The sequence below is a fragment of the Lipophrys pholis genome (genome assembly GCF_963383615.2).
Source record: "Lipophrys pholis genome assembly, chromosome: 3".
Taxonomy (NCBI): Eukaryota; Metazoa; Chordata; class Actinopteri; order Blenniiformes; family Blenniidae; genus Lipophrys; species Lipophrys pholis.
Window position 1 is genome coordinate 16,221,779 of NC_137627.1, and position 12,748 is coordinate 16,234,526.

General features: G+C 42.2%; 1 protein-coding gene across 1 annotated transcript; it reads left to right on the forward strand.

Moving 5' to 3' along the window:
* Positions 1-301: 301 nt before the first annotated feature.
* Positions 302-2,723, forward strand: LOC308106978 (uncharacterized protein). The gene is made up of 4 exons (XM_080459035.1): positions 302-350; positions 446-603; positions 1,164-1,304; positions 1,771-2,723. The coding sequence occupies exons 1-4, from the start codon at positions 329-331 to the stop codon at positions 1,918-1,920; spliced, it is 471 nt and encodes a 156-aa protein (XP_080315161.1). The 5' UTR covers positions 302-328; the 3' UTR covers positions 1,921-2,723.
* Positions 2,724-12,748: the final 10,025 nt, after the last annotated feature.

Sequence of the window (12,748 nt, forward strand, 5' to 3'; positions counted from 1 at the left end):
GAAACATTAATAAAAAAAATTAAATAAAAACACCATCTGTAGTCTGTAGTACACTAGCCTGAGAATTCTTGTTAGTTTCATTGCGTTGATGTAAAATGTTGATTGCTTAGATGTGTGTGTGTTCATCTTATTTGATATTTCTCTGATTCTCTTAATTCACTTTTGTGCTTTCAAACCAGGAGAGCTGCTACTGCCAGGTTCAGATATTTGCGTGCCAGCTCTCCTGGGGGTGGAGTACCCTGACCCCATGGGATCTGGGCTCAGTGTGCCAGTGCTCGGGTGTCAGACCGACTTCACTTCTGGGAATGCGATTCCACTGGTAGGGACCATGGAGGACCCGGACGGCAAAGGCACAGTGAAAAACACTCTTAAGTGCTATTGGACATTTATGAACTGTTTTTTTTTTTGTTTTTTTTTTAATTCTGCTGTGCTTTTCACTCCTCAGGATTAGTGGCCATCCGTTACGGCTCTCAGACTGTTGACCCAGTGACCGGGCTGCTGGCCCCGGTGGTTGGAGCGAGGCTGGATGGGTCCAAGAAAAACGTTGTGCCTGTTACAGCATCCTTCTGGCTAATGGCGGCAGAACAAACTAATAACGTGCAGGTGGGGGAAATAATTGAGAGCTGGTTCCATTACGGCTTTCACACAATAAACATTTAATAAGACCATGGAGAAATGGAGAGTGATTAATTTGCATTTTTTGCTTTTCACTGTGTGTAATGTCCTCACAAAAAATGCTGAACAGTTAGATAATGCAGCTTTATGACCCTAACCCTAACCCAATGAGGAGGTTGAGTGAGAGTGAGTGAACATTTAGATGACAAACCTGAACTGAACACAATGCAACACAAATACAAGTCAGAAATTGACTCCCCCAATGTTTTGGGTTGAGTTCACTGTTGTTTCATGAACACTTATTTCCTGAAGAACTAGCAGCAGAAAATCATAATCACTCTCACTGCTCTGTACTTTCTTTGTTTATGTAGGGGAAAACAGCTGTATGCTTCTAAACTGAAAGCAGAGGGGCATTGCAACACACACACACAGCCATACAACGACTAAACATGCAGCCAAAAGGTTGAGCAAGAGTTTATGCAATTCAGCAGGAGGGGATTTGGTGAAATTAATGGTCTTCTTTTTGTATTCGTCTTTTTGCACGTCAGGTGGAGGCGCTGCAGAGAGAGGCTTGTTTACGAAACACTTACTGGCAGCAGCAGAGGCAGCGGGAGGAGGATGTGCTTAGTGACTTGGACGCGGCTGTTTTCCTGTGTCTGCTCAGAGTCACAGAGGCCAGCACTTATCAGGTTAGCTGGAGGCTGGGGGAGGGTTTCTGTTTTGGTTGCACATGTCTTCCACTGCCCGTATTCAGAGTACGTTAAAAGGGGTTGAGCTTTTTTAACATGTGGCGGTGAGTAAAGGGGACATGCCAATGTGGGGAACATGTGGCAAAGAGTAAGGGGGCGTGCAAATGTGGAGAACATGTGGAAATGAGTAAGTGGGTGTACGAATGTGGGGGAGGAAAGAGCTTGGAACATAATTCCAGTGAAGGTTTTCATATATCCTGCAAGGCACAGCAAGTAAACAAGTTAATGAATGGGTTTGTAGGCACCAGAGGAAGTGCAAACTGCAAACTCATTGTATGTTTCTCTATGTGTGTGTGGGCTCCAGTGGGACTGTATTTCTGTGGCTTTCGAGTCCCTGCATGCAAATGTATGGCTTCTTCTTGACATGCTTAAAAAAAACATCTGCATGTTCTGTGCTATGCTGCAGCTCCAGTGGTCAGGAAAGCAGCTAAGAGAAGCAGCAGTGGAGCTACAGGATTTAGCACAAACTGAGGTCCAGAGGAGGGCAGCTCAGCGACCCAACTTGGCTCTGATCCTCCCTCCATATGTATTGCACCTCCTTACATTGGGTAAATGAGCTGGCAAACTTGCCGAACAAAGAAAAGCACGAAGGAAATTGCAGCCACGCAACCAGCATTGCGCTCCTAGTCATAACGAATCAGAGATGCTCCATGCCAGTGTTTCATATTGCATTAACACCTATTAGCGTAAGGTGAATGTTTGGTATTTTGTTTGTGTTGGAAGCTTGTCCAATTCTGTATCTTTGTCTGTGGTGGTGTAGGCGATGAGGAGGAATGGGACCAGCAATGTGTTTGGCACACAGAGCTGCTGTCTGGCCTCGACAAGGTGGATGTCTGTATGGATCAGCTACAACAAGACCAGGAAAAATGGACAGCGCAGGCAAGAGACTGCTCTGCCGGCCTCCATGCTATGGTCAGAGCAGTGGCTGCATGGTTTATTACTGACACGGTTCAGTCAGGTACACCAGGAAAAATCGATTTGAGGCAAAGTACATTTAACTTAATTGTATATGTGAAATCAGCAATTAAAGTTAGTATTTTTACACAAATATAACTAGTATTGAAGTCAAAAATATTAGTTAAAAGACAGATTTTTTTCAGAACATGAAAAATTGAAGTAATGTCAGCCAATTTTTAATTCATCCGCACAACAAAGAAAGATTTTATCTTTACCGTGTTTCATTCGGTATTTCAAAACAGAATAGAATGAAGATTGAGAGGCGAGGGATATTACTGTATTAGTGAAAGATAGACTATTAATAATCAATCAAAAATACATTCCAGTTCATTCAAATGGAGCTGAGGATCCGAGGCAGAAAAACACAAAGTTCACTTTGCTTAGATTTTATTTTTCATGTACAAAAAAAAAAAAAAGGATTTTAAACAAGAACAATCTTGCTTGATAAACATAGATATAAGTACATTTAGTAGAATATTCTTGTCAATGTATTCACCTTTGTCTTCAGCTGAAAATGGAACGTGTCTGTGTCGGGGGAAGGAAGTTTAAACTTTGATGAGAGCTCTGTGCACCCATGTAATGTCAATAAAAAGCTGGTGGTGGTTGGTCTTGCAGGACAAAGAGCTGAGACTGAGAGAGTTGGTGGAGCAGTGCTGTTCCAGACTGGCAGAGTTGGAGGCAGCTCTTAACGTGCTGCACTTTGTGCGACACCTTTCTCAGCTCCGTGCTGACACTGCTCAGGTGAAAACACAAACAGACGCACAGAATATATCGCGATGAATACACGCAAGCCTGAATACGCAGTACTGTGTGGATGGGGAAAAAGCTCCAAAAGTGCTTTCAAAACATGTGTGGTATGACACCTGGCTAAGCAGTATGACACCTGGCTAACACCTTTCCACAGTACTGTATGTGGTTAATACAACTTGACTGCATTTTTTCCCTTGTCGTTATATTCATACAAAGTTTGTTTGACTCTTTGATGATCAAGTGGGGTCAGATTTGTTTTTTTTAAATCGCATAAAAGGTACTGCTCTTCTCTCTTTGCTCATGCAGGCTGTGCTGTGTGGCAGCTTTTGGTTCCGAGAATACGGCCTCATCCAGTGCAGTGAACATAGACTGAATACAAAGGCCATAGGTTTGCTTCAACAGAAGGCTTTGCCTCTGCTGGAGAGGCTGAACCAGCTCCTGACGGACAAACAGACGGCCAGCTTCTCCCTCAACACCTGCAACCAGCACAACACTGGTACAGAAGCACCAGACAGAGGCCCCGTTTACATGACAACTGAGTGTATCCGCAAAACTTTCTTCACTTTTGGGGGGGGGGGGGGGGTCTGTTTACACGCCACCAGTGTGCGGATCCACTGTATCCGCAAAGTTTTTAATCCGGCTCCCAAGGTGGAAAGATTCTTTCACGGTCGCTATTCCCGCCGGCAGGTTATGGAGCGCTCTTACTGCGCAGGCCCACATCTCTCCTCCTCCCTCCCTTCCTTCTGCTCATCTACTTGTAAACAAAGATGGCGGACCCTTAGTGATATGACTCGCGGTGTGTATTCTAGTTTTATCGTTCATATCAGCAGTTTTATAGTTGAGACTCAATCCGATGCGTCATCAGTCCATACGGATGTCGGGTTCTCTCCATTTTTTTCACGTTTATCGTGTCTTGTTCTCTGCACACGTTTGTGTGGTTTCATTACAAAATCAAGCAACAGCGCCCTCCCGTGGCCCGGCATACTAACTAAATCATTGCCAGTGTGTCCGCTGCTGCAGTGTAAACACTCCTTTTTTCTTTTAACGGATTAGGTGTTGTCACCTGAAACGTTGTCGTGTAAACGGGGCCAGAGACACTGTATTTACTACATCACACAAAGCATTGGATTGAGAATATTTCTTCATTAAGTTGTAATTTAGAACTATGCACTCTCCCTGCAGGCCTAGTTTTTTTTTTTTTTTAACTTTCCTTAGAGCATTGGTCTTCCAAATGTGGGGTGGACCTCCTCAAGTGGAGTTTGCCAGGGTGGCAACCATATATATATATATATATATATATAATATAATCTTTTTTGGGGGGTTTTGTTCATATTTTTGTAGGTTTGACATTGGCAAGTCTGTTTCAAAGATGTCATGTTTGAAGGGAGAACTCAAAAAGAAAAGCGCTCCTGTCGTTGAATAAAACAACCACAAGTCACGCAGCAGATCTAAAAATAAACCCCAAAACCTGGAAGAAGTTTGCACAAATGCAGTAACACAGGGAATCATGGAGAAACACAAGCTAACCAGCCACAAGACAACCCAGAGCCCAACTTATAGTGCAGTCACCAGGCGAAGACAATCACACTCAGGCACAGGTGAAAGAAATCAGGGAAGGACACAGCAATCAGACACGAGGAGGGAATGCCAAGGAGCTTGAAAACCCGAAAATAAAACAGCAAACACACAACACCAAAAATGTAGACTGTGACAAACGATAACATCAAGAAGAAAAATAGCTCTGGAATCAATGTAAGCGGCTCCATGTTCAGAAGATATTACAGTCTGGAATTACTTTGATGAGGTTTCCACTTTGATGTTGCATTGCGGTTGCAGTCAGACCAAAGAACAAGGATTCAGTTTGCAAACTATTTCATTAAAGTAAACAACTGGTTACTGTCAGCCATAACCACGTCGGAACAAAACATTCCCTTGCCAAACTTTCACCGCTTACTCCAGCTCTTGCGCTCTCATTTCACTCATCTTGGGTCTCACACAGACAGTGCAAACCAAATTCAACTTTTCATTTCAGTTAAAATCAAGACATAACACTGAACACATTGAAGATTACGGGGCTGCTACAGTATGATCGGTATGTTGGGAAACTAAAACGAAGTTTGGCAGATGCCTCGAGAAACATTCAGCGTGTAAAAATAAAGCACAATTTAATACATCAAGCCAAGCCCAAGAATAACTATCAAAGATTTGATCAAAAACACATTTTAAAACTGCAAATTATTGTAACCGTTATCAAGATATTGTTCTGACAGTTTCAGGTTTTCTATTAAGACTTAGCAGATATTTCATATCAAACTTGGATGAGTTACATGTTATTATTCTCTCTGGATTTTAACAGCTACGAACAATGATATTTTATATTGTGAAAAACTTTAGGTGTTTTGGCATTCAACTAAAACTTTTGTTTTTGACATGAGATAGATTGTAGTTCAAGCCCTGGGAGGGCTGCTCAATCTCCCTTGATTTGAAAATCACTGCCGTTGTGGGAGTGACACTCTGGTTGGGCTTTCTTACATCTGAGATACTTTAAATTGTCCCTCATGTTCTATTTTTTCAATGAAAAAGAAATAACTGCATGTTGTTTTTTAACTGCTAAATTGGCTAATGAAAGAAACTGAATCAATCTTATGGATTCTTTTTGAACAAATTCAGAGTCTAAAAAAACCTTGCAGTTTTTAAAAAATGTTTTTTATTAAGATTACATCCAATAATGCAAGAAACAAAAATAATACGCAATACAATCAAAACATTTCTATTTGTAGACTGGAGAAGGCTGAAATTATGTTTTTTCCAAGCAGTTGAAACATAGTCAGGCTCTTTGGCACAGGTGTTGTGCAGTGTTGGTTCAGTCTAGACAATAATGTTGGCTTGCATCACGTTTTAGGTGTGTCACCAAAGCAAGTGTTTGGCTTGGAGATACCTTCCCGAGTCTGGACAGCCTCTGTACCTGTGGTGAAAGGTATGTGCTCCCTAAACCAAGTGATAAAGTTTAAAATTCTCTAGTTTAGAATTGGTTACGTGCATGCGTTTGTGCGTGCATGCGTGTGTGTGTGTCTCAGAAAAAGTGTGTGTACATGGACCGCATACAAGACTGAGGAATTTGTTTACATTTCAAGTTTCGGGAAAGTAGCAGTGTAGCAATTAGAGGAAGGAAGTGCATTGTTTGTAATCTCCTGACTGCGCATGAGGATAAGAAATCTCGTCATGTTGTGAGTATTACTTCTGCAGGGCAGTCTGATAAATCAAGTGGCTTTACACTGTCAGCATACGAAACCCTACCCAGACACATCATGTTGATATGGATGTTGCTTGATTATTTCCTAGAAACATCAGGCGAAAGCAATCTGAAATCTCAGAAATGCTTTGCATTTCAATTGAGAGAACTAATTTTCTTCCCTTAGCCTATTCATACAATGACATGCAGCAAAATGCTTCCTTCACATAACAGAAATGAAATGACTACCATAGGTGCACATTGAAGGAAGTTCAACATAAGTGGCGACGACCATTAAATTCAGATTTCTTGCTCAGATCCCATTTCTTTGTGCGATCGTTCTCACTACATTTTAAATGCGACCTCTATCAGACGGCAGTGTGAATGGTGTCCGGCCCCAAAGTGAGCATGCTGTTAATGGAAGTAAATATGGAAGCTGCACTGCTCAACGGGTCATTCACTTACAGAGTTCATCCACAACTTTTAATACATCTGTCGGCGTCTCTCCTCACGACACTCGAGACAGGACACTAATCTTGGTTTCCCGGCAATGACGCAGAGTGTTGACTGTTTATTAAAAGACATCAGATAAATATCGGCTTTGGTACTACATGTGATTGAGGGCTGGTTCTGGTGTGCAAAAATCTGGATTGCAACGTTCACAGTGTCACAGAACTGATTGGATATGGGTCACCTGTGAGCAGAAAATTGGAATAGGGTCGCATCTGCCTGGAGTGTGAACGTCGCCTAAGACTACATGTATTACCTGAAAAAAATGGTCAAAAGAACATATGAGACATGAGTAGAAATTGTTCCAGTTCAAGAAGCCTCATCATCTCCAACAGGAGTCAACTGATCTGCAGCTAGTGAGATAGAAAACATAACTTGGGACGAAAATATATAAAGACACAAGTTTAGTCTGTGTGTCCTTCTTTGGGGTATCAAATATCCAGAAAAAAACCCAACTGGAGCTTGTGGTGTCGTGGTTCTACCAGTATCACAAACCTCTGACCCAGTTTCACAAAACAGTTTCACACCCATCTGAAAATCCTGCACTTTAACAACAACTGATTAACACAAACAGACCAAATAAAATGCGCGCATACCACTATTTGGCTTCCAAATGACTGAAGCAACTGGAGCTCAACGTAGCGATACACTCTGTCAGGACATTCTGAATAAGAAAAACAACCACAAGTAACGCACGAGTTAACTCTCCAGGTAACTCCTTATTTTATGTAGGTGATGAAGCAACTGCACTAAATGCTATGACAGTAAATTGTAAACTGCTTCTAAGTTGTTTTTATTTCTTTACAATTACATATAACACAACTAAGAAAAGAAAGCTGCACTTAGGAGCACACGCAGGCACGCAATGTGTCAGTACATCAAATCAAAAGACAGCAGTTGCAACTTTATGGATGCAAACTGCTGTTAAACTCAAAAGAAGAACAGTCGAGTTGATTCATCAATCACATTAACGCCAGTCAGACTACACTTCTGGTTAACCAAATTCAAACCATTTTTTTTCCAAAAGAAAAAAAGTTCTGAAAATCAAGAAATCAACTTTTTAAAAAAATAGATTTGTTTTATTGGGTTACTTTGCGTCACGTTTCCTGATTTTTTTAATCAAGAATCCATATTTAAATGCATCAATAACACATTTCAATAACATATTTCCACATTAAAATAGATATAAAAATCTTTGTTTTTAAAATAACAACAACACTGATAATATTTCCTTTGCTAAAAAAACATTTGGACTCAGATCACACACATTTATTACGAAATGCTAATCCATTTATTCTCTCAACATTTCTGCTTCCTTTCTATGAATTCTCCCATTGTCACAACCTCATTTCTGCTTTCACTGAAGTCTGTTGAATCAGGTTCTTGGTTTTCGTGATGACAAAGGTTCTTCTTGCTCTCTGGTTTCCTCTTTCTGCTTATCTGCACTTTTGCGCTTCTTCTTTTCCGTGATCTGATAATTCTGCCTTTGGGGGAAAATAAAGTTGCCCCGAATCGCCTTTCAAATAAAAAACCCTGGATCATTATGGAACCAAAGCCTCACGGCAGAATAGTTCTCTTCACGAGTTGATGCTTCACAGCACTTAAGGTCTCTTTTGTGTTTCCGAAGGAATCTCCACTCAGTCTTTGAGGGAACCTGCCAATGTCGCTCCCTCTCTGGACACGGGTCTGCAGGTCAGCTCAGGACCAACACAGAACTCACCAAGGCACACCGCCTCGTCCGGCATCCACTCACAGGGTGAGCCGATGCACAAATTACACTGATGGGAAGGGCCCTCTCGCCCTTGCGGTCCTATTTCTATCAATCCCACAACAATTGTGTAAATAATTTCATTTCTTAAGACATTTGAGAAAAGAAATCTCCACGACCTATGTACTGACAAAACTAAAACATACTTGAAAAACATGAAGACATCGGTATATTGAGGAAACATGCATAACGCTGCTGTTATGTTAATGTTCAAACACCTGCAACATATCAAATGATGAGCTCGTTTATTGCCTATTTGTTTGTTATCCGACTGTTGGGCTCGATAATTATCTGATTCAGGGAAAAAGGAAATCATAAACCGGTAGTAAAAATGTGGCACTGGATTTCTTTTCATGGTGAACTTCAGAGGTTCTGTGAACCCGTTTCAGTCACTGGCTTATGACTCATGACCCATTTCCCTGACATTAGACTCAGGGTTTTACTGGCCTTTCCCTCCCACTTAGTAGCTAAATATAAAATGGAAGTCATTTACTCAGTTCACGTTGGGTAAAAAGACAAATTCTAACATTTGCTTCTACTTGTTTCTTTTCCTCCAAAAAATTCCCAATAGAGAGTCAACACATGAAAGAATCTGTTCCACCTACACATATTCCTGTCCCCACAAGTTCAGGTAACATCACAGTGACAGATCGATAGTGAAAACACCCGATGTGATATGTCACACCAGCTTTATTCAGACATGTTTCCTTTTTCCCCAGAGGAGCAGTGGCACAGGCTGCTGGAGCTCTCCCCCGTTTTCCAGCTGTTGAAGGCAACGGAGCTACAGCTGAAAGGTTTGGCCTGTAAGGCAGGGCTTCGTGAAGGAGAGCTCACTGGTCACACGGCAACATGTAAGATGTTTATTTTTGTGGGGTCCTCAACTCTGGGTTAGGGTTCGACAATACCCTTGTTGATACTAGACATACTACTTACAGTTATCACACCAATCCAAACACTCTCCAACCATTGTTGGATTAAAAATTATTTGGACAGTTGAACAAATTATGGCAGAAAACAAGCACCAGCAGCAGCACATCTCATTGGATGAGGAATGGGAAAGTGTGTGTGTGTGTGTGTGTGTGTGTGTGTGTGTGTGTGTGTGTGTGTGTGTGTGTGTGTGTGTGTGTGTGTGTGTGTGTGTGTGGTTATCTCACTGGGTGTGGCCAGAACTGTTGTGGGGAGGGCCTCAGCGACACCCCGGGACCTGAGGCCATCAGACCTCCAGCCGCCCATCCACGCCCCCCCCCCCCCCCGACCTCTGCAGAGCGTTGGATGAATGTAGGGTTGTGTCTCTGTGGTTTGAAGAGCTGGATGCAATGTGTGTGTCTAAAGTGCGACTTAAAATTAAGGGATAGCAAAGGTCCGGGCGTTCTACCGCTGGCAAGCAGCAGAACCCCAAACACCTATCTTTCTCAAGGCGCCAGCGCATGTATTTAGAGGTCACGCTTACCCCCCTATGATTGTTGCACACAGAAAGACCTCGTTAGATAACACTAGCACACACTAGAACACACTGCATTGGAAAGTTTCCATGCAAAGTAAGGGTCTGCACTTTAAGACCTCGTCCCAGGTCTCCTGACTTTGCTGTAGTTTAACTGTCTGCTGCATAATGCCCTTACCCGTGCAACCTGATGCTGACTCTAAAAATGTAAGCCACAATACCTTTGGCGGAATACCCCTCTGTGGAGATTGGATTGACCATGTTAGTATAATCCTGATGAAGGGGATCAAACTAATTTCAGAACAAGTGCCACATAAAAACCAGTTTACCCTTGAGTGGGCTACACCACAAAATTATACATAATAACATGGCAATAATAGACTTTAATTGTTGAGTAAACTGTTTCAATTTCATTTTAAAACAGACAATAATTAGATTAAAAAACCCAAATGAAACAAACTTATTTTCCCTATTGAAGAAATAGACCAGAATGAATCAGGACAGTTTTGGTTCATGGCTCATATAATCAACGCCCTTAGCCCAGACATTCATGCAATTACTGTGAAAAGTTTCCTCCCAGTTCAACAGTACGTTCCTATCTGCATCCACCAGGAAGCACCCAAATGTCATCACTGTATTTCTGCCACCACATCCGTTAAACACTAAGTGATGGCACCCCACTAGACTCCACTCCTCATGGAAGTTAAGGACTGTATTTGATCAGGCCATTAGCCAGTGCACATTTTACAGACAGCTGGTCTTCAGTGGCTGCCTGTTCCAAGTGGACGCACTTTAGTTTTAGTTTCTGTAATGCCAGCACGCTGCACACGGACACCCTGCCACTGCTGAAGCCACGCTGGTGAAAAATGAACTGTTGGCTGCCCTGTCAGCAGAACTTTTTTTTTTTTTTTTTTTACTCATATAGGCTTTGGTTGTAATTGTTGTTGTGGTAAGCAAAGGTTAGTCTGTGTAAACCGGTTTTTAAATCTATGTCACACTTCCTGTTGTTGGGATTTATGGTTGGTTATTAGCATATGATTACTGTAAGTAATAGATTACTAAAAGTAATAAATCACTGGAAGTAATTTATGAAAAATTGAAATTATTAATGGAAGTGAACGGTCATTTACTCATTAACAACTCCTAAAGTAATTAAATAATTACTTTAAAAACAAAAAAAATGAAAAATTATAAAAAATAATTTCTAATAAATTTTTTTATTAATTTGCATAAATTTCTTATTTATGTATTAATAATAAAACGGGGCACCACCAGATAAACTGGAAATAGCTAATACCAAAATATCAGTCTCGTTTGTAAAAAGTTTATTTAATTTAGTTAATATTTCTGCATAAAATATAACAATCTTAAACAGAATGGAAGGTGTGAGATCCGAGCACAGACTGTTACAAACCAGTGAATTGTCAACAATAAATACACAATAATCACCAAGAAGCGTACAATTCAGCTAACAGGCGTTTATTAATAAAAATGTATTAATTCATAAATAATTCGGAAATCATCTCATAAATCAACACATTCAAATAGCAAACGACATCTAACATGGAGATCTAATCTATTAAACAGCAAACACTATGTACAAAGAGTGTGTGTGTGTGTGTGTGTGTGTGTGTGTGTGTGTGTGTGTGTGTGTGTGTGTGTGTGTGTGTGTGTGTGTGTGTGTGTGTGTGGGTGCGTGTGCATGGTCTGGAGTGACCAGGGGGTGTGATGACCTCGAACATCCACCAGGTGGAGGCAGACATTGGTGGGTCAATGCGGCGACTGTGACGACCACTAGGGGCGTGCGGCGGCGTGCAGAGGGAGAGCGCAATGACTTGATGTGTCCACCAGATAAACAAGACGTCTGTCGAGCGTGCGTGCGCGAGGGCGGTCTCGGAGCGAGTTAGTCTACCGAGGGCGTAACGAACGGGCGGTTCCGTTGGCCCGGTTCTGAGCACCTGAATCCTAAGTGGAGGTCGGGTCCTGCAGTTAGAACTCTTGTGATCAAAACAGATCTGCTCTTGCAGCAGCTAACAGATAGTTGTTACATGCAGTGACCTTATCTCGATCTGATGAGGGGGGTCGTAGCTGCGGGTTAGTGAAAGAGGGGGAGAGATGAGAGAGGATGAAGACAAGAGAAAGACAGAGAATTCTGACGACGCTCGGTTCTGAACCCTGGTTCCTCCACACAGAGCTCCCAGTGGGCCTGGAGCTCACTTGGACCTCTGGTTCTGAGGTGGAAAACCAGAGTCCTAGACTTGGTTGGTGCGCATGAATGCGCATACACAAACAACATGAGATGCTGCTGCCTTCTGAGCGGCACATGGAAACACATTGCATTTTCAACAGAACATCATTCTAACTATTCTCTGCCCAGACAAAAGCTCTCACCCTTACAGTTCTTTGGTGCTGGACAGCACCGTCCGTGGTGCTGTTGGTTCTGGGAGGCTGTGGTAACTGGTTGTTACCGGGTCTTAATTCAGTGTCCTGAATTCAGAGGCCTGGCTCCAGCTGCAGCAGTGGACAGCTGAGAGGATGGTTTTGGAGAAGAGGCGACACTGGCTCTGGTCTCCAGAGTCCCCCAAAAACAGGAAAAATAGAGGAAAACAGAAGATGTAGTCCAAACTGGGTCCTGCTCGTCCAGCTGGCTGGCGTTGGTGTTTCTTCTGTTCTTTTGCTCTCTTTACCATCCTGAGGAGGGAAAGAGATGTCTCTCCCTCGATGGT